Below are 21815 nucleotides of genomic sequence, written 5' to 3' on the forward strand. Positions count from 1 at the left end.
GGAAACGGGAGCTCCACCCCCCATTTTAAGATTGACAGGAGGCGGGGCTCACAGGTAACCTGGCAACTAGACCGACAGGGGGCGGGGCTCACAGGTGATCTGTAGACTACATGTGATCTGTAAACCCGGAGAAGGCCTAGGATCATGGCCCTTTAAGAGTCCTGTGGGGGGTACTGTGGTAATACGGGGTACCTGGGTCAAAGTGAGAACTGGGTCCAGGTCGGCCCTCGTCACCGATCCTGTTTGTGGTCTTCATGGATCTCATGGTCCACCTGGGGGAGGAGAGGGTCCGGTTTGAGGACTTCAGAAATCCATCTCTTTGCAGACGATGTGGTTCTGTTGCTCGTAGAGTGAACACAGTCTTAGAGACGCTGCTTTAGGTCTCAAGGGACCTGGGATCTGGTCTGGATCCTCCTGGACTCCACCCATTGGAGGTTTTTTTTGGGTTCGTCCAGTTGGTAGTAAACCAGAATCTTCTGGTCTTGGGAAGGCTTACCCGGGTCACAGGGACCTCTGGACCACCCTGCTGTCCCTGTGACCTGGCTCTGGATGAACCATATATTTATATTATATATATTATATTATATGTGGTTTCTTTGTGATCCAGATCAAGCGCTCGGCCCGGATGTGTGGGGAGTGTGACGCCTGTCTGAGGACAGAGGACTGCTCTCAGTGTGACTTCTGTAAAGACATGAAGAAGTTCGGAGGACCCAACAAGATCCGACAGAAGTGTCGTCAGCGGCAGTGTGAAGTCCGAGCTCGGGTGAGTCTCAGGTTTATATATCTATAAATACATAAATATATCCATATAGATATATTTATATGTTTATAAATACATAACATTTCAATATATAACACTTTATAATATTATGAAGTCAAAGCTTCAAGTGTTAAAGCTGCATTCTCTCTAGTGTCCACCAGGGGGCGACTCCTCTGGTTGTATAGAAGTCTATAGAAAATGACTCTACTTCTCTCTTGATTTATTACCTCAGTAAACATTGTAAACATGAGTTTATGTCTCAATCTCTAGTTTCAAGTCTTCTTCAATACAGCATGATGTTCATTTAGTACATTATGGTCCATTTAGAGTCACACAGACCATAAAGCAGGGGATGCTTTAGGGCGGGGCTACACTGTGATTGACAGGTCTCTATACGGCGTCTCTACGTCACTCCTCCTCAGTCCAGATATGGTCACTTCCTGTTCACTGGTTGCAAAAAAACAAGCTGGCAATGGCGAAGTCGCTTGAACTTGATATGATTCATGAGATCGTTCAGATATTAAAGATGTTTTATTGATGATGGGTCATTTTTCTCTGATGGTGATGTTGGTATTGATTCGTTTTTGATCTCTGAGTAGAAGATGCTTCGTGTCAAAGAGGAGGAGATGAGTCGAAGCGGTGTCAGGGGGCGCGGCCTGTTGAGGAAAGAGGCGGGGTATCAGACGGCAGACGAGGAGGATGAAGAGGAGGAGGATGAAGACGTGGCCTTCAGTGAGAGCGAGCTGGAGCTGTATGAGCAGTACAGAGCCGCTGGATACAGAGACCTGGTCAGTACGCGTTTCTGAACCAATCAGCTGCCAGAACAGGCACTTCCTGTGTGGTGATGTAATGCGTCTTCCTGTCTGCAGGTGTGGCACAGCGAGGAAGAGGACGGTCAGTCGGACTCCTTGAGGAAGAAGGCGGTGAAGGTTAAACACGTCAAGAGACGAGAGAAGAAGCCGGAGAAGAAGGTGAGGACCGATGATGTCACTGATGATGTCACAGTTCACCTGCTTGATGACCTCATTCATGAACTCACCTGTCCTCCACTGCAGAAGTCCGTCTCTGCTCCTAAAGAGGAGGTGAAGCCTCGCCGTCACAATGCCAAGCAGCGCCACAGGGAGCGCGAGCGCCACAGCGAGCGCGAGCGTCACAGCGAGCGGGGGGGAGGAGAGGGCGGGGCTAAGGAGGTGGGCGTGGCTGTGCGTCAGTGTCTGGGACCAGGATGTGTCCAACTGGCAAGGACCAGCTCCAAGTACTGTTCAGAGGACTGTGGCATGAAACTCGCAACCAAGTGAGTCACAATGACACAAGCAAGTCAACAACAACAACGATATAAACGGGTTAACAACAACAACACAAACGGGTTAACAACAACAACAACACAAACGGGTCAACAGCAACGACACAAACGGGTCAACAGCAACGACACAAATGGGTCAACAATGACACAAACGGGTCAACAGCAACGACACAAACGGGTCAACAGCAACGACACAAACGGGTCAACAGCAACGACACAAACGGGTCAACAGCAACGACACAAACGGGTCAACAGCAACGACACAAACGGGTCAACAATGACACAAACGGGTCAACAGCAACGACACAAACGGGTCAACAGCAACGACACAAACGGATCAACAGCAACGACACAAACGGGTCAACAGCAACGACACAAACGGGTCAACAGCAACGACACAAACGGGTCAACAGCAACGACACAAACGGGTCAACAATGACACAAACGGGTCAACAATGACACAAACGGGTCAACAGCAACGACACAAACGGGTCAACAGCAACGACACAAACGGATCAACAGCAACGACACAAACGGGTCAACAGCAACGACACAAACGGGTCAACAGCAACGACACAAACGGATCAACAGCAACGACACAAACGGGTCAACAGCAGCGACAAAAACGGGTCAACAGCAACGACACAAACGGGTCAACAGCAGCGACACAAACGGGTCAACAGCAACGACACAAAAGGATCAACAGCAACGACACAAACGGGTCAACAGCAACGACACAAAAGGATCAACAGCAACGACACAAACGGGTCAACAGCAGCGACACAAGCGGGTCAACAGCAGCGACACAAACGGGTCAACAGCAACGACACAAAAGGATCAACAGCAGCGACACAAACGGGTCAACAGCAGCGACACAAACGGGTCAACAGCAACGACACAAACGGGTCAACAGCAACGACACAAACGGGTCAACAGCAACGACACAAACGGGTCAACAGCAACGACACAAACGGGTCAACAGCAACGACACAAACGGGTCAACAGCAACGACACAAACGGGTCAACAGCAACGACACAAACGGGTCAACAGCAACGACACAAACGGATCAACAGCAACGACACAAACAGGTCAACAGCAACGACACAAACGGATCAACAGCAACGACACAAACTGGTCAACAGCAACGACACAAACGGATCAACAGCAGCGACACAAACGGGTCAACAGCAACGACACAAACTGGTCAACAGCAACGACACAAACGGGTCAACAGCAACGACACAAACGGGTCAACAGCAACGACACAAACGGATCAACAGCAACGACACAAACGGGTCAACAGCAACGACACAAACGGGTCAACAGCAGCGACACAAACGGGTCAACAGCAGCGACACAAACGGGTCAACAGCAGCGACACAAACGGGTCAACAGCAACGACACAAACGGATCAACAGCAACGACACAAACGGGTCAACAGCAGCGACACAAACGGATCAACAGCAACGACACAAACGGATCAACAGCAGCGACAAAAACGGGTCAACAGCAGCGACAAAAACGGGTCAACAGCAGCGACACAAACGGATCAACAGCAGCGACAAAAACGGGTCAACAGCAGCGACACAAACGGATCAACAGCAGCGACACAAACGGGTCAACAGCAACGACACAAACGGGTCAACAGCAACGACACAAACGGGTCAACAGCAACGACACAAACGGGTCAACAGCAACGACACAAACGGGTCAACAGCAACGACACAAACGGGTCAACAGCAACGACACAAACGGGTCAACCGCAACGACACAAACTGGTCAACAGCAACGACACAAATAAGTAAACAACAGCAACGACACAAATAAGTAAACAACAACAACGACACAAACGGATCAACTGCAACGACAAAAACGGGTCAACAGCAACGACACAAATAAGTAAACAACAGCAACGACACAAATAAGTAAACAACAACAACACAAATAAGTAAACAACAACAATGACACAAACGGGTCAACAGCAACGACACAAACGGGTCAACAACAACGACACAAACTGGTCAACAACAACGACACAAACTGGTCAACAGCAACGACACAAATAAGTAAACAACAGCAACGACACAAATAAGTAAACAACAACAACGACACAAACGGATCAACTGCAACGACAAAAACGGGTCAACAGCAACGACACAAATAAGTAAACAACAGCAACGACACAAATAAGTAAACAACAACAACACAAATAAGTAAACAACAATGACACAAACGGATCAACCGCAACGACACAAACGGGTCAACAGCAACGACACAAATAAGTAAACAACAACAACAGCACAAATAAGTAAACAACAGCAACGACACAAACGGGTCAACAGCAACGACACAAACGGGTCAACAACAACGACACAAACTGGTCAACAACAACGACACAAACTGGTCAACAGCAACGACACAAACTGGTCAACAACAACGACACAAATAAGTAAACAACAACAACGACACAAACGGGTCAACAGCAACGACACAAATAAGTAAACAACAGCACAAATAAGTAAACAACAACAATGACACAAACAGGTCAACAGCAACGACACAAACGGGTCAACAACGACACAAATAAGTAAACAACAACAACGACACAAACGGGTCAACAGCAACGACACAAACGGGTCAACAGCAACGACACAAACGGGTCAACAGCAACGACACAAACGGGTCAACAGCAACGACACAAACGGGTCAACAGCAACGACACAAACGGGTCAACAGCAACGACACAAACGGGTCAACAGCAACGACACAAACGGGTCAACAGCAACGACACAAACGGGTCAACAGCAACGACACAAACGGGTCAACAGCAACGACACAAACGGATCAACAGCAGCGACACAAACGGGTCAACAGCAGCGACACAAACGGGTCAACAGCAACGACACAAGCGGGTCAACAGCAGCGACACAAACGGGTCAACAGCAACGACACAAAAGGATCAACAGCAGCGACACAAACGGGTCAACAGCAGCGACACAAACGGGTCAACAGCAACGACACAAACGGGTCAACAGCAACGACACAAACGGGTCAACAGCAACGACACAAACGGGTCAACAGCAACGACACAAACGGGTCAACAGCAACGACACAAACGGGTCAACAGCAACGACACAAACGGGTCAACCGCAACGACACAAACTGGTCAACAGCAACGACACAAATAAGTAAACAACAGCAACGACACAAATAAGTAAACAACAACAACGACACAAACGGATCAACTGCAACGACAAAAACGGGTCAACAGCAACGACACAAATAAGTAAACAACAGCAACGACACAAATAAGTAAACAACAACAACACAAATAAGTAAACAACAACAATGACACAAACGGGTCAACAGCAACGACACAAACGGGTCAACAACAACGACACAAACTGGTCAACAACAACGACACAAACTGGTCAACAGCAACGACACAAATAAGTAAACAACAGCAACGACACAAATAAGTAAACAACAACAACGACACAAACGGATCAACTGCAACGACAAAAACGGGTCAACAGCAACGACACAAATAAGTAAACAACAGCAACGACACAAATAAGTAAACAACAACAACACAAATAAGTAAACAACAATGACACAAACGGATCAACCGCAACGACACAAACGGGTCAACAGCAACGACACAAATAAGTAAACAACAACAACAGCACAAATAAGTAAACAACAGCAACGACACAAACGGGTCAACAGCAACGACACAAACGGGTCAACAACAACGACACAAACTGGTCAACAACAACGACACAAACTGGTCAACAGCAACGACACAAACTGGTCAACAACAACGACACAAATAAGTAAACAACAACAACGACACAAACGGGTCAACAGCAACGACACAAATAAGTAAACAACAGCACAAATAAGTAAACAACAACAATGACACAAACGGGTCAACAGCAACGACACAAACGGGTCAACAACGACACAAATAAGTAAACAACAACAACGACACAAACGGGTCAACAGCAACGACACAAACGGGTCAACAGCAACGACACAAACGGGTCAACAGCAACGACACAAACGGGTCAACAGCAACGACACAAACGGGTCAACCGCAACGACACAAACGGGTCAACCGCAACGACACAAACGGGTCAACAGCAACGACACAAATAAGTAAACAACAACGACACAAATAAGTAAACAACAACAACGACACAAACGGGTCAACAACAACGACACAAATAAGTAAACAACAGCACAAATAAGTAAACAACAATGACACAAACGGGTCAACAGCAACGACACAAATAAGTAAACGACACAAATAAGTAAACAACAACAATGACACAAACGGGTCAACAGCAACGACACAAACGGGTTAACAGCAACGACACAAACGGGTCAACAGCAACGACACAAACGGGTCAACAACAACGACACAAATAAGTAAACAACAACAACGACACAAACGGGTCAACAGCAACGACACAAACGGGTCAACAACAACGACACAAATAAGTAAACAACAACAACGACACAAACGGGTCAACAGCAACGACACAAACGGGTCAACAGCAACGACACAAACGGGTCAACAGCAACGACACAAACGGGTCAACAGCAACGACACAAACGGGTCAACAGCAACGACACAAACGGGTCAACAGCAACGACACAAACGGGTCAACAGCAACGACACAAACGGGTCAACAGCAACGACACAAACGGGTCAACAGCAACGACACAAACGGGTCAACAGCAACGACACAAATAAGTAAACGACACAACTAAGTAAACAACAATGACACAACTAAGTAAACAACAACGACACAACTAAGTAAACAACAACGACACAAACGGGTCAACAACAACGACACAAACGGGTCAACAGCAACGACACAAACGGGTCAACAGCAACGACACAAACGGGTCAACAATGACACAAACGGGTCAACAACAATGACACAAACGGGTCAACAACAACGACACAAATAAGTAAATGACACAAATAAGTAAACAACGACACAAACGGGTCAACGACACAAACGGGTCAACAGCAACACAAACGGGTCAACAGCAATGACACAAACGGGTCAACAACGACACAAACTGATCAACAACAACGACACAAACGGGTCAACAACGACACAAACGGGTCAACAGCAACAAATAACAAATAAGTAAACAAAAACGACACAAATAAGTAAACAACAACAATGACACAAATGGGTCAACAACGACACAAACGGGTCAACAGCAACGACACAAACGGGTCAACAAGAACGACACAAATAAGTAAACCACAACAATGACACAAACGGGTCAACAACGAGACAAATAAGTAAACAACAATGACACAAATAAGTAAACGACACAAATAAGTAAACAACAATGACAAATAAGTAAACAACGACACAAACGGGTCAACAACAACGACACAAATAAGTAAACAACAACGACACAATTAAGTAAACAACAACAACGACACAAACAGGTCAACAGCAACGACACATTGACCAGTTAGAAACACAATCAAAGTGAAGCTGTCTCCACTGAGCTGTCTTATAAACAGACTGATGTCTGTGTGTCTGTCTCCCTGCCTGTCTGTCTGGTTGTCTCTCTGTCAGTCGTATCTATGAGATCCTTCCTCAGAGGATCCAGCAGTGGCAGCAGAGTCCGTGCGTTGCAGAGGAAATGGGCCGGAGACAGCTGGAGCGAATCAGGAAGGAGCAGCAGGCGGCGAGGCTCCGCCTCACTCTGATGGAGAAACGTTTCCACGAGCTCGAAGGTATCATCACCAACGCCAAGCTGCAGCAGGTCCAGCATCACGAGGAGGTGAGACAGGAAGACAGACAGTTAACTTTCAGTTTTATTCATCATTCTTATCTGACATGTCTCTCTCTGTCTTTCTCTATCTCGCTCTGTCTGTCTCTCTCTCTCTTTCTGTGTCTCTGTCTCTATCTGTCTGTGTCGCTCTCTGGCTCTCTGTCTGTCTCTCTCTCTCTTTCTGTGTCTCTGTGTCTCTGTCTGTCTGTCTGTCTGTCTGTGTCTCTGTCTCTCTCTGTCTGTGTCTCTCTGTTTGTCTCTCTCTCTCTTTCTGTGTCTCTGTCTCTCTGTGTCTCTCTCTGTCTGGGGGCGACTGTGGCTAAGTGGAGAGCAGGGTCGACCTTCAATCAGAGAATCGGCGGTTCGATCCCCGGCTCCGGCTCCACATGTTGATGTGTCCTTGAGCAAGACACTTAACCCCAAAATCTCTCCCGTAGCTGAGCCTACGTGATAGAATCTTCTTTGTAAGTCTCTTTGGATAAAAGCGTCTGCTGAATGACTGTAATGTAATGTTATGTCTGTCTCTGTCTCCAGGTGACTGAAGGTGACGGTGAGGACACAGACCTGCAGGTCTTCTGTGTTTCCTGCAGTCACCCCGTCAACCCCAAGGTGGCTCTGAGACACATGGAGAGATGCTATGCTAAGGTCAGTGTGTCTCTTTAACAGGAGACACCAGATTACAACCAATCAGCCGCTTCCTGTGGTGGTTTTGGTCCAAGATGTCAGAGGCAGCACAGACATCCCATAATACCAACACTGTTTCTGTCGTTGTATGAAAGAGAATGTATCTGTTGACAGGTTTACCAGCCAATGGAACGCTAATCACAACTGTCTGTCTCTCTTTGTCTCTGTGTGCAACAGTATGAGAGTCGGACATCGTTTGGCTCCATGTACCCAACACGAATAGAGGGGTAAGATCAGCTGTCTGTCTGTCTGTGTTTCAACGCAGACAGTCTGTCTCTCATGTGTGTGTCTGTGTTTCAGGGCGACCCGGTTGTTCTGTGACGTGTACAACCCTCAGAGTAAGACGTACTGTAAGCGGCTGCAGGTTCTGTGTCCTGAACACTCCAGAGATCCAAAGGTACCATCAGACAGGTCACCACTATGTCATCATTCAGCAGAGCAGTAAAGCTTTTTCATTCAGGTGGAACCCAATTAAACAAAATAACAACATGAAAAATAACAATATCAACTATAACAAAATAACAACATGAAAAATAACAATATCAACTATAACAAAATAACAACATGAAAAACAACAATATCAACTATAACAAAATAACAACATGAAAAACAACAATATCAACTATAACAAAATAACAATATGAAAAATAACAATATCAACTATAACAAAATAACAACATGAAAAACAACAATATCAACTATAACAAAATAACAATATGAAAAACAACAATATCAACTATAACAAAATAACAATATCAACTACAACAAAATAACAACATGAAAAATAACAATATCAACTATAACAAAATAACAACATGAAAAACAACAATATCAACTATAACAAAATAACAACATGAAAAACAACAATATCAACTATAACAAAATAACAACATGAAAAATAACAATATCAACTATAACAAAATAACAATATGAAAAATAACAATATCAACTATAACAAAATAACAATATGAAAAATAACAATATCAACTATAACAAAATAACAATATGAAAAATAACAATATCAACTACAACAAAATAACAACATGAAAAATAACAATATCAACTATAACAAAATAACAATATGAAAAATAACAATATCAACTATAACAAAATAACAATATGAAAAATAACAATATCAACTATAACAAATTAACAATATGAAAAATAACAATATCAACTATAACAAAATAACAACATGAAAAATAACAATATCAACTATAACAAAATAACAATATGAAAAATAACAATATCAACTATAACAAAATAACAATATGAAAAATAACAATATCAACTATAACAAAATAACAATATGAAAAATAACAATATCAACTACAACAAAATAACAACATGAAAAATAATATCATCTATAACAAAATAACAATATGAAAAATAACAACATCAACTATAACAAAATAACAATATCAACTATAACAAAATAACAATATGAAAAATAACTATCAACTATAACAATATGAAATATAACAAAATATAACAATATGAAATATAACAATATGAAAAATAACAATATCAACTATAACAAAATAACAATATGAAAAATAACAATATCAACTAACAATATGAAAAACAACAATATGAAATATAACAAAATATAACAATATGAAATATAGCAATATGAAAAATAACAATATCAACTATAACAAAATAACAATATGAAAAACAACAATATCAACTATAACAAAATAACAATATCAACTATAACAAAATAACAATATGAAAAACAACAATATGAAATATAACAAAATGAAATATAACAATATGAAAAACAACAATATCAACTATAACAAAATAACAATATGAAAAACAACAATATCAACTATAACAAAATAACAATATCAACTATAACAAAATAACAATATGAAAAACAACAATATCAACTATAACAATATGAAAAATAACAATATCAACTATAACAAAATAACAATATGAAAAACAACAATATCAACTATAACAAAATAACAACATGAAATATAACAATATGAAAGTGATCCACTGATCTCTCCCTGTCTCCCTGTCAGATCCCAGCAGACGAAGTGTGTGGGTGTCCTCTGGTGAAAGACGTGTTTGAGCCGACTGGAGAGTTTTGTCATCTGTCGAAGAGGAAATGTAACAAACATTATTGTTGGGAGAAACTTCGCCGTGCTGAGGTCGACTTGGAGAGAGTCCGAGTGGTATTAACAACAGCCTTCATTAACAACAACAACCTTCATTAACGACAACCTTCATTAACACCAACCTTCATTAACAACAGCCTCATTAACAACAACCTTCATTAACAACAACCTTCATTAACAACAACAGCCTTTGTTAACAACAGCCTTCATTAACAACAGCCTTCATCAACAACAACAGCCTTCATTCACAACAGCCATCATTAACAACGACAGCCATCATTAACACCAACCTTCATTAACAACAACCTTCATTAACAACAGCCTTTATTAATAACAGCCTTCATTAACAACAACAGCCTTCATTAACAACAACCTTCATTAACACCAACCTTCATTAACAACAGCCTCATTAACAACAACCTTCATTAACAACAGCCTTTATTAATAACAGCCTTCATTAACAACAGCCTTCATCAACAACAACAGCCTTCATCAACAACAACAGCCTTCATCAACAACAACAGCCTTCATCAACAACAACAGCCTTCATCAACAACAACAGCCTTCATTAACAACAACAGCCTTCATTAACAACAACAGCCTTCATTAATAACAGCCTTCATTAACAACAGCCTTCATTAACAACAGCCTTCATTAACAACAGCCTTCATTAACAACAGCCTTCATTAACAACAGCCTTCATTAACAACGACAGCCTTCATTAACAACGACAGCCTTCATTAACAACGACAACCTTCATTAACAACAGCCTTCATTAACAACGACAACCTTCATTAACAACAGCCTTCATTAACAACAGCCTTCATTAACAACGACAGCCTTCATTAACAACGACAGCCTTCATTAACAACGACAACCTTCATTAACAACAGCCTTCATTAACAACGACAACCTTCATTAACAACAGCCTTCATTAACAACAGCCTTCATTGACAACGACAACCTTCATTAACAACAGCCTTCATTAACAACGACAACCTTCATTAACAACAGCCTTCATTAACAACAGCCTTCATTGACAACGACAACCTTCATTAACAACAGCCTTCATTAACAACGACAGCCTTCATTAACAACAGCCTTCATTAACAACGACAACCTTCATTAACAACAGCCTTCATTAACAACAGCCTTCATTAACAACGACAGCCTTCATTAACAACGACAGCCTTCATTAACAACGACAACCTTCATTAACAACAGCCTTCATTAACAACGACAACCTTCATTAACGACAGCCTTCATTAACGACAGCCTTCATTAACAACAACAGCCTTCATTAACAACAACAGCCTTCATCAACAACAACAGCCTTCATCAACAACAACAGCCTTCATCAACAACAACAGCCTTCATCAACAACAACAGCCTTCATCAACAACAACAGCCTTCATCAACAACAACAGCCTTCATCAACAACAACAGCCTTCATCAACAACAACAGCCTTCATCAACAACAACAGCCTTCATCAACAACAACAGCCTTCATCAACAACAACAGCCTTCATCAACAACAACAGCCTTCATCAACAACAACAGCCTTCATCAACAACAACAGCCTTCATCAACAACAACAGCCTTCATCAACAACAACAGCCTTCATCAACAACAACAGCCTTCATCAACAACAACAGCCTTCATCAACAACAACAGCCTTCATCAACAACAACAGCCTTCATCAACGACAGCCTTCATCAACGACAGCCTTCATCAACGACAGCCTTCATTAACGACAGCCTTCATTAACAACAACCTTCATTAACAACAGCCTTCATTAACAACAGCCTTCATTAACACCAGCCTCATTAACAACAACAGCCTTCATCAACAACAACAGCCTTCATCAACAACAGCCTTCATCAACAACAGCCTTCATCAACAACAACAGCTTTCATCAACAACAACAGCCTTCATTAACAACAGCCTTCATTAACAACGACAGCCTTCATTAACAACAGCCTTCATTAACAACAGCCTTCATTAACAACAGCCTTCATTAACAACAGCCTTCATTAACAACAGCCTTCATTAACAACAGCCTTCATTAACAACAGCCTTCATTAACAACAGCCTTCATTAACAACAGCCTTCATTAACAACAGCCTTCATTAACAACAGCCTTCATTAACAACAACCTTCATTAACAACAGCCTTCATTAACAACAACAGCCTTCATTAACAACAGCCTTCATTGACAACAGCCTTCATTAACAACAGCCTTCATTAACAACAACAGCCTTCATTAACAACAGCCTTCATTAACAACAGCCTTCATTAACAACAGCCTTCATTAACAACAGCCTTCATTAACAACGACAGCCTTCATTAACAACGACAGCCTTCATTAACAACGACAACCTTCATTAACAACAGCCTTCATTAACAACGACAACCTTCATTAACAACAGCCTTCATTAACAACAGCCTTCATTGACAACGACAACCTTCATTAACAACAGCCTTCATTAACAACGACAACCTTCATTAACAACAGCCTTCATTAACAACGACAACCTTCATTAACGACAGCCTTCATTAACGACAGCCTTCATTAACGACAGCCTTCATTAACAACAACAGCCTTCATTAACAACAACAGCCTTCATCAACAACAACAGCCTTCATCAACAACAACAGCCTTCATCAACAACAACAGCCTTCATCAACAACAACAGCCTTCATCAACAACAACAGCCTTCATCAACAACAACAGCCTTCATCAACAACAACAGCCTTCATCAACAACAACAGCCTTCATCAACAACAACAGCCTTCATCAACAACAACAGCCTTCATCAACAACAACAGCCTTCATCAACAACAACAGCCTTCATTAACGACAGCCTTCATTAACGACAGCCTTCATTAACGACAGCCTTCATTAACGACAGCCTTCATTAACGACAACCTTCATTAACAACAGCCTTCATTAACAACAGCCTTCATTAACAACAGCCTTCATTAACAACAACAGCCTTCATCAACAACAGCCTTCATCAACAACAGCCTTCATCAACAACAGCTTTCATCAACAACAGCTTTCATCAACAACAACAGCCTTCATTAACGACAGCCTTCATTAACGACAGCCTTCATTAACGACAGCCTTCATTAACAACAGCCTTCATTAACAACAGCCTTCATTAACAACAGCCTTCATTAACAACAGCCTTCATTAACAACAGCCTTCATTAACAACAGCCTTCATTAACAACAGCCTTCATTAACAACAACCTTCATTAACAACAACCTTCATTAACAACAGCCTTCATTAACAACAACAGCCTTCATTAACAACAGCCTTCATTAACAACAACAGCCTTCATTAACAACAGCCTTCATTAACAACAACAGCCTTCATTAACAACAGCCTTCATTAACAACAACAGCCTTCAGGCTGTTGTTAATGAAGGCTGTTGTTAATGAAGGCTGTTGTTGTTAATGAAGGATGTTGTTAATGAAGGCTGTTGTTAATGAAGGTTGTTGTTAATGAATGCTGGTGTTAACAACAGCCTTCATTAACAACAGCCTCTGTCTCTCTCTCAGTGGTATAAGCTGGACGAGCTGTTTGAGCAGGAGAGGAATCTGAGGACAGCGATGACGAATCGAGCCGGTTTATTGGCTCTGATGCTGCACCAGACCATCCAACACGACCCAATCACAACGGACCTGCGCTCTGCCAAGGACAGGTAGACAGGCAGGTAGATCGACAAGAAGACAGACAACAACACAGAAAGGTAGACTGGTTGAGGGACAGACAGGTCTACAGCTCCCTGGACTTATTCAACGTTTCTGTTTTAAATTAATCTCAAACTAACAGAAACAAACATGGATGCAGCATAATGACAAGAAAACAATCTGATGTTATTTTGAGAAAAAGATCTTATGAAGAGAAAACGATGACATCACTCATGATACCTTCATGACAATAATGACGTTTCATCAGAAAGAACAGATGGAATTTGTAGTTTTAAGTCATTCGGCTTTATTGTAGTTCTGAGAGTCTGTGATGTGTTTACATTCTCATTCATAATGTGAATATTCAGGAAATATGAATCTGTACATAAACATGAATAATTTTCTCTGTTTTTATACTGTTTTATTCCTGAAATACTACATTACCCAGAAGTCTACTGGTGGGAGCCGTTACTAGTCATGAAACACGAGAATCAATTGTTTCATATTATGTACATCAATAATGCATTTTGGGATAAATACAAACATTTGTGATGTTTATATCATGATTGTTTCACAACAAGAGCTTAATGCTGCTCAGTCACTACAACAGTCAAGTTACACAATCATACAACAATATGAAGAAAGAATTATAGAAACATAAATAACTCCATCTTTTTGATTTCAATCAACAAACAAGTTCAGGTGTCTTGAAATAAAGACTTATTGTGAAGGGACATAACCTATAATAATAGTCTATTTCTTCTGTGTTTATTAAAGATTGTTCCATGAAACACTTGTAAATAATAACTAAAACGTGTTGTTCTTATATCTCATTTTGTGTCTGTTATATTTTTATTATTTGTTCATGTTGGATTCAAACTGATGTTTCATTAAAATATGATGTTTTATTTCTGAAGATTTCTGTGGGAATTCTATTATGATTTAAAAAAAAAGATTCTTAACTTTGTAACAGATATAACTCTGGTTCTACATTAAATATTAATATTTAATATGAATATAGAACCAATTTTACTACAGTTAACATGAGACAAAGTGTTTATATTGGTCCATTTCAGCTCATGTGACAAAGATTATGAAGAGTTTTTATTAAAAAGCATCAAAACAAATGAAATTATGACGTCACCTTATTCTCTACATAAAGGTTTAGATGTTAGATGTCAGAAATATAGAATGTTTTTATAAAACCTTTACGAACCTGTTTCTGGACTCAGAATACGTCATCAGGTGGCACCGAAGCGCTGCGTGGTGACGTCAGATTGGCGCGACGGTTCATCGGGCGCTCAGAGCGAAAAACAGAAACAGAAGAAGAGAAACAGAAGAAGAAGAAGAGAAGCAGAAGAAGCAGAAGAAGAGAAACAGAAGAAGAAGAAGCAGAAGAAGAGAAACAGTGAGTCTCTTTATTGTTCGCTTTGATCTCAGTGAACTTTGAACTTTAATGTTTCGTTATTGACGTTGAGTTGAAACATGCAGCTGTTCAGGACCCGCTATTAGATGATGGATATATAGATGGATGGATGGATAGATGGATATATAGATAGATGGATGGATGGACAGATGGATATATAACGTAACGATGGCCTGCCTCGGTCGGCGCTAGCTGCTATTGGCCTGTCTCGAACGATTCCGTCGTGACGCCCTTTCCGGTCATTACGCTGTCATTTTCTTCGGCGATCGCCAACCAAACGTAAGTAATATTAATTCATACATATCAAATAATCTACGTGTCAAATTTCATGAATATATATGGACGTTTATATGTCTAAATACTATAGGAAAGTGACTTTGATGAGAGGAAGCAGAAAGAACACTCGACGACGCTCTTTACTCTGAGAAGTGTCTCTGTATTTTCTCCGTATTGCGAATATAAGTTAGCATACGAGTGTAATTTGTAGCTAGCTTTACACTACTTTGTCTAGCCAATGAAAATATAGCATTGATGTGCGACATGATCTAGTGTAGTCGAGGGGAGGGAGGCAGAAATGTGGTGTCTGAAAAAAACAGTTGTGGCCGCGGGAAAAACGATCAAAGAATCATAGCGCGAGTTAAAGGTAGGCTGCTGTTTGTTTGGTCTTAGCTCTGAAACATAACAGCAGACATGTCAAATAAAATGCGTTTCTTGTTTATCATAAGCCAGGCTACATCAAGTATAATAATGATCTGATCAATTATGCAAATAATGTGTGTGTGTTTGAGAGAGAGAGACTGTACATTTATTGAAAGCCAGCAGTGGCTCTTATGATTAGAACTATTTATGCAGATAAGCCTCCAATATAACACAGTGCTGTTATACAGTATATAAGGTTAACCAAAATGTAATGTTTTTGACTTAAATGTCTCTCTTGTGGTTTATGTTCCTGCCTGAAAAGAACAGAGACAGAGAACAGCGACAGAGAAGGAAGAGAAGAGAGGCAAAGGGAGACCGCAATAAGCAGAAAAACAGTAGAAAGCAGACTCAAAGAAGTAGAAAAACAGTAGAAAGCAGACTCAAAGAAGTAGAAAAACAGTAGAAAGCAGACTCAAAGAAGTAGAAAAACAGTAGAAAGCAGACTCAAAGAAGCAGAAAAACAGTAGAAAGCAGACTCAAAGAAGTAGAAAAACAGTAGAAAGCAGACTCAAAGAAGCAGAAAAGAACAGAAAGAAGACTCAAAGAAGCAGAAAAACAGTAGAAAGCAGACTCAAAGAAGTAGAAAAACAGTAGAAAGCAGATTCAAAGAAGCAGAAAAACAGTAGAAAGCAGACTCAAAGAAGCATAAAAACAGTAGAAAGCAGACTCAAAGAAGCAGAAAAGAACAGAAAGAAGACTCAAAGAAGCAGAAAAACAGTAGAAAGCAGACTCAAAGAAGCAGAAAAACAGTAGAAAGCAGATTCAAAGAAGCAGAAAAACAGTAGAAAGCAGACTCAAAGAAGTAGAAAAACAGTAGAAAGCAGACTCAAAGAACCAGAAAAACAGTAGAAAGCAGACTCAAAGAAGCAGAAAGGAACAGAAAGAAGACTCAAAGAAGCAGAAAAACAGTAGAAAGCAGACTCAAAGAAGCAGAATAACAGTAGAAAGCAGACTCGAAGAAGCAGAAAAACAGTAGAAAGCAGACTCAAAGAAGCAGAAAAGAACAGAAAGAAGCAGAAAAGAACAAAGCAGACTCAAATAAGTAGAAAAACAGTAGAAAGCAGACTCAAAGAAGTAGAAAAACAGTAGAAAGCAGACTCAAAGAAGTAGAAAAACAGTAGAAAGCAGACTCAAAGAAGCAGAAAAACAGTAGAAAGCAGACTCAAATAAGTAGAAAAACAGTAGAAAGCAGACTCAAAGAAGCATAAAAACAGTAGAAAGCAGACTCAAAGAAGCAGAAAAGAACAGAAAGAAGACTCAAAGAAGTAGAAAAACAGTAGAAAGCAGACTCAAAGAAGCAGAAAAACAGTAGAAAGCAGACTCAAAGAAGCAGAAAAACAGTAGAAAGCAGACTCAAAGAAGCAGAAAAACAGTAGAAAGCAGACTCAAAGAAGTAGAAAAGAACAGAAAGCAGACTCAAAGAAGTAGAAAAACAGTAGAAAGCAGACTCAAAGAAGCAGAAAAACAGTAGAAAGCACTCAAAGAAGCAGAAAAACAGTAGAAAGCACTCAAAGAAGCAGAAAAACAGTAGAAAGCAGACTCGAAGAAGCAGAAAAACAGTAGAAAGCAGACTCAAAGAAGCAGAAAAACAGTAGAAAGCAGACTCAAATAAGTAGAAAAACAGTAGAAAGCAGACTCAAATAAGTAGAAAAACAGTAGAAAGCAGACTCAAAGAAGCAGAAAAACAGTAGAAAGCAGACTCAAAGAAGCAGAAAAACAGTAGAAAGCAGACTCAAAGAAGCAGAAAAACAGTAGAAAGCAGACTCAAAGAAGCAGAAAAACAGTAGAAAGCAGACTCAAAGAAGCAGAAAAGAACAGAAAGAAAAGAACAGAAAGCAGACTCAAATAAGTAGAAAAACAGTAGAAAGCAGACTCAAATAAGTAGAAAAACAGTAGAAAGCAGACTCAAAGAAGTAGAAAAACAGTAGAAAGCAGACTCAAAGAAGCAGAAAAACAGTAGAAAGCAGACTCAAAGAAGTAGAAAAACAGTAGAAAGCAGACTCAAAGAAGCAGAAAAACAGTAGAAAGCAGACTCAAAGAAGCAGAAAAACAGTAGAAAGCAGACTCAAAGAAGCAGAAAAACAGTAGAAAGCAGACTCAAAGAAGCAGAAAAGAACAGAAAGAAGACTCAAAGAAGCAGAAAAACAGTAGAAAGCAGACTCAAAGAAGCAGAAAAACAGTAGAAAGCAGACTCAAAGAAGTAGAAAAGAACAGAAAGCAGACTCAAAGAAGTAGAAAAACAGTAGAAAGCAGACTCAAAGAAGCAGAAAAGAACAGAAAGCAGACTCAAAGAAGTAGAAAAACAGTAGAAAGCAGACTCAAAGAAGTAGAAAAACAGTAGAAAGCAGACTCAAAGAAGTAGAAAAACAGTAGAAAGCAGACTCAAAGAAGTAGAAAAACAGTAGAAAGCAGACTCAAAGAAGTAGAAAAACAGTAGAAAGCAGACTCAAAGAAGCAGAAAAACAGTAGAAAGCAGACTCAAAGAAGCAGAAAAGAACAGAAAGAAGACTCAAAGAAGCAGAAAAACAGTAGAAAGAAGACAGCAATAAGCAGAAAAAGAGTAGAAAAGACAGGAAGAACCTTTAAAGTAAGAAAGGTAGGTATTGTGTGTCTGTGTGAGTTTTTTCCTTTACAGGAGGATCAAGAAAATAAGAGATGGATGTAGAAATTGTAAATCTTCAATGGTTTAAGGTAAATATATTTATGTCTATGCATGTGTTAAACATGCATGCGTCTATACATGGCAATCTGGTAATTTATAGAACTATTCAATTTATTGAGACATGTACTGTGGCTTTAAAACAAATTTTGTATTTAATTTCTTACTGTGCCAAAATGAATGTGTATTTGCAGATGCCAAACATGCGGCAAGTCAGGGAGAGGAAGACGAGGAAGTGGACCCAGGAGGCCATGACACAGGCCCTACTGGAGGTGAAAGCAGGCAGGCTTTCTCTACGGCAGGCAGCCCAGCAGTTTGGGGTCCGTAAGTCCAGCCTGAGTGACCGAGTCAGTGGAAGGGTGTCCTCTGACCGTGTCTATGGTCAGAGGACACTCCTCACCCCTGAAGATGAGGATTCCCTGGTGGAGTACTGTTTGTATTCTGCCAGTCACGGGTTTCCACTGACGAAGCCTCAGGTCCTGGCCCACGCTCTGGCCATCTATAACCTCCGCCACCGGGACGCACAAAGAACCGTGCTTGGCCAGACGTGGTGGATAAACTTCCGGGAGCGGCAACACCATCGCCTTACTGCCCGGACCCCAGACATCATTGACCGTGGGAGGGCATCCTGCGCCAAGAGAGGGGCCAATTGAGGAGTATTTCGGGCTCCTCACCACCACCCTGGAGGAGCACGGGTTGAGGGAGAAACCCGTCAGATATACAACTGCGACGAGACGGGGTTGCAGCTGGACTCTACAAGAAGGAAGGTCATCGTGCCCCGGGGGACTAAACATGCTTACAGGCAGGCCCAGGGAACCAGAGACCACATCACCGTCCTGGCCTGCCTCAACGTGGCTGGGGAGGATGTCCCCCCATTCATCATCTACAAGGGGGGATATCCTGGGGGCCCCTATAAGAAGGAAGGGGTTCCCGATGCCCTCTACGGGAAGTCGCCAGCAGGGTACATTGACAGTGAGCTGTTTAGGAAGTGGTTTGTCGGGCATTTCCTGAAGTTCGCCGTGCAGGAGCGCCCGCTGCTGCTCATCATGGACGGACATTAATCCCACCTGGATCCAGAGCTGGTCCGGGCGGCACAGAGGGAGGGGGTCATTCTCTTGTGCCTGCCACCACATACGTCTCACATCCTTCAACCTCTGGATGTGAGTTTCTTCGGACCCTTGAAGGCAGATTTCTCTGATGTTACAGGAGATCTGTCGGCAGTGAGCCACTCCTTCTTGGTTTCTAAGAAGGAGTTTTCAAGGGTCCTAAGAGACTCCTACCAGAGGGTGAAGGATCGGAGACTGGTGGTGGCTGGGTTCAGGAGGTGTGGCCTCTACCCTCTAGACCCAATGGCTATCGACTGGTCACGGGTCATGCCGTCCGGGCCGCAGCGTGGGGCCTGCTCACCACCTCCGCCAACCTCATCGGCATCTTCCTGGGCTGTGCCTGATGTTGCCCTCCCCTCCCAGCATCCCCTTTCTCCAGCCCCTATCCCCAATCCCCAGAACCAACCCCCACCTGCCCCTCCTCCCAATTCCTACATGACCCATCCCCTGGTAACATCAGGCCGGATAACAGTAGACCTGGCCCACCTCCTGGCCGAAATAAACTACAACCGCAACACCGGCAAGGTCAGGAGGAACATCACAAGGCCAGGTTACTGACAGCTCAGGAGATGTCCGACGTCATCGTGGAGGCAGAGGACCGTGCTGCAAGACGGGAGGCCCAAGCTCTGGCCAGAAGAGACACCGGCCCGGCAGCCACTTCCTCTACCCTGTCTGGCGGCCCTCGCCCCAGCCGCAGAAGACCAGTGTCCCTCGGGGCTACTACAGCCACCAGCTCCGGACTTTCCATCGCCGGCCCCTCATCCCGCTCTGCCCCCTCTCGTGCCTCCCACGGTCCCCGGCTGCCTGCCAGCAGCACATCACCACCACTGAGCCTTGCATTTGAATTCACGTATAAATCAGAATTCTTAACTATTGTTACGCATAAACATTATTATAAGTATGTATTTTAGAGTTATAATAAAATATGATTATTATTTCAGAGCCTTCGGCTGCGGGACGTGGCCTCTATGGGTCCCAAACTCCTTCCTCTCCCTCCCACTGTAAATGCTTTAAATTATCTGAAAACAAACAATATTATAACACGATGGTGACATTAGCCATGATGAAGAGTAAACAAAGCATGGTTATGCTTTTTCTGTTATTTATACAGCCTCCCAACCTGCAGAGACCCGACCTTCATCCAGCTCCTCGTCTGCTGGACCTACGACATCCACCGGTACTTCATGTTAACTTGCATTGTATGCCAACCCATGAAAATCTGATCATTGTCTTTAATTCAAAGTCATTTTTTATTTATTTTAATAGGTCACACTCCTGAAGCGATGGAGCAGGCAGTTTGGGAACCTGACCCTCCAGAGAGCTCGGAGGGATTGGTGTCGTGGGTCCAGTGTGACAGCTGCCACACATGGTATCACACCATGTGTGTGGGCTGGGAAGAGGAGCTGGATGATGAAGATGATTATTTCAAATGCCATGTGTGTCCTGATTTTTTTATTTCATTTTTGATTAGTTTGTTTTTAAATAAATGTTTGCACAGAACTTTTCAATCATTTGCACAAGTTATTTGTCTT

General features: G+C 41.9%; 3 protein-coding genes across 5 annotated transcripts in view; all 3 read left to right on the forward strand.

Annotated features, from left to right (window-relative positions):
* The window catches only part of cxxc1a (CXXC finger protein 1a), a 17611-nt gene extending 2240 nt beyond the window's left edge, over nucleotides 1-15371 (forward strand). The window contains exons 4-14 of the mRNA XM_079273337.1: nucleotides 1-54; nucleotides 608-763; nucleotides 1360-1548; nucleotides 1630-1731; nucleotides 1816-2054; nucleotides 7680-7887; nucleotides 8413-8523; nucleotides 8740-8789; nucleotides 8863-8959; nucleotides 10599-10751; nucleotides 14262-15371. The exon at nucleotides 1-54 is cut by the window's left edge and continues 89 nt beyond it. Coding sequence (XP_079129463.1) covers nucleotides 1-54; nucleotides 608-763; nucleotides 1360-1548; nucleotides 1630-1731; nucleotides 1816-2054; nucleotides 7680-7887; nucleotides 8413-8523; nucleotides 8740-8789; nucleotides 8863-8959; nucleotides 10599-10751; nucleotides 14262-14408 — 1506 coding nt within the window. The 3' untranslated portion in view covers nucleotides 14409-15371. The remainder of the gene's footprint in view (nucleotides 55-607; nucleotides 764-1359; nucleotides 1549-1629; nucleotides 1732-1815; nucleotides 2055-7679; nucleotides 7888-8412; nucleotides 8524-8739; nucleotides 8790-8862; nucleotides 8960-10598; nucleotides 10752-14261) is intronic.
* Nucleotides 15372-15693: 322 nt separating this feature from the next.
* LOC306780993 (uncharacterized protein) lies at nucleotides 15694-21783 on the forward strand. 2 transcript variants are annotated; one of them, XM_079273578.1, is made up of 5 exons: nucleotides 15694-19209; nucleotides 19372-21133; nucleotides 21225-21284; nucleotides 21395-21460; nucleotides 21550-21783. In XM_079273578.1, the coding sequence occupies exons 2-5, from the start codon at nucleotides 20853-20855 to the stop codon at nucleotides 21560-21562; spliced, it is 420 nt and encodes a 139-aa protein (XP_079129704.1). In that variant the 5' UTR covers nucleotides 15694-19209; nucleotides 19372-20852; the 3' UTR covers nucleotides 21563-21783. The 2 variants fall into 2 exon arrangements, 1 of the variants encoding a protein (XP_079129704.1); XR_013772180.1 differs by having other exon boundaries at nucleotides 19372-21284.
* Nucleotides 15730-21815, forward strand: part of hdac6 (histone deacetylase 6) — a 51141-nt gene continuing 45055 nt past the window's right edge. For both annotated transcript variants that reach the window (XM_079273566.1, XM_079273567.1), the window contains exon 1: nucleotides 15730-15801. The gene's annotated coding sequence lies outside the window, so the exon portion shown is untranslated. The remainder of the gene's footprint in view (nucleotides 15802-21815) is intronic.

The sequence above is a fragment of the Melanostigma gelatinosum genome (genome assembly GCF_949748355.1).
Source record: "Melanostigma gelatinosum genome assembly, chromosome: 8".
In the NCBI taxonomy this organism is placed as follows: Eukaryota; Metazoa; Chordata; class Actinopteri; order Perciformes; family Zoarcidae; genus Melanostigma; species Melanostigma gelatinosum.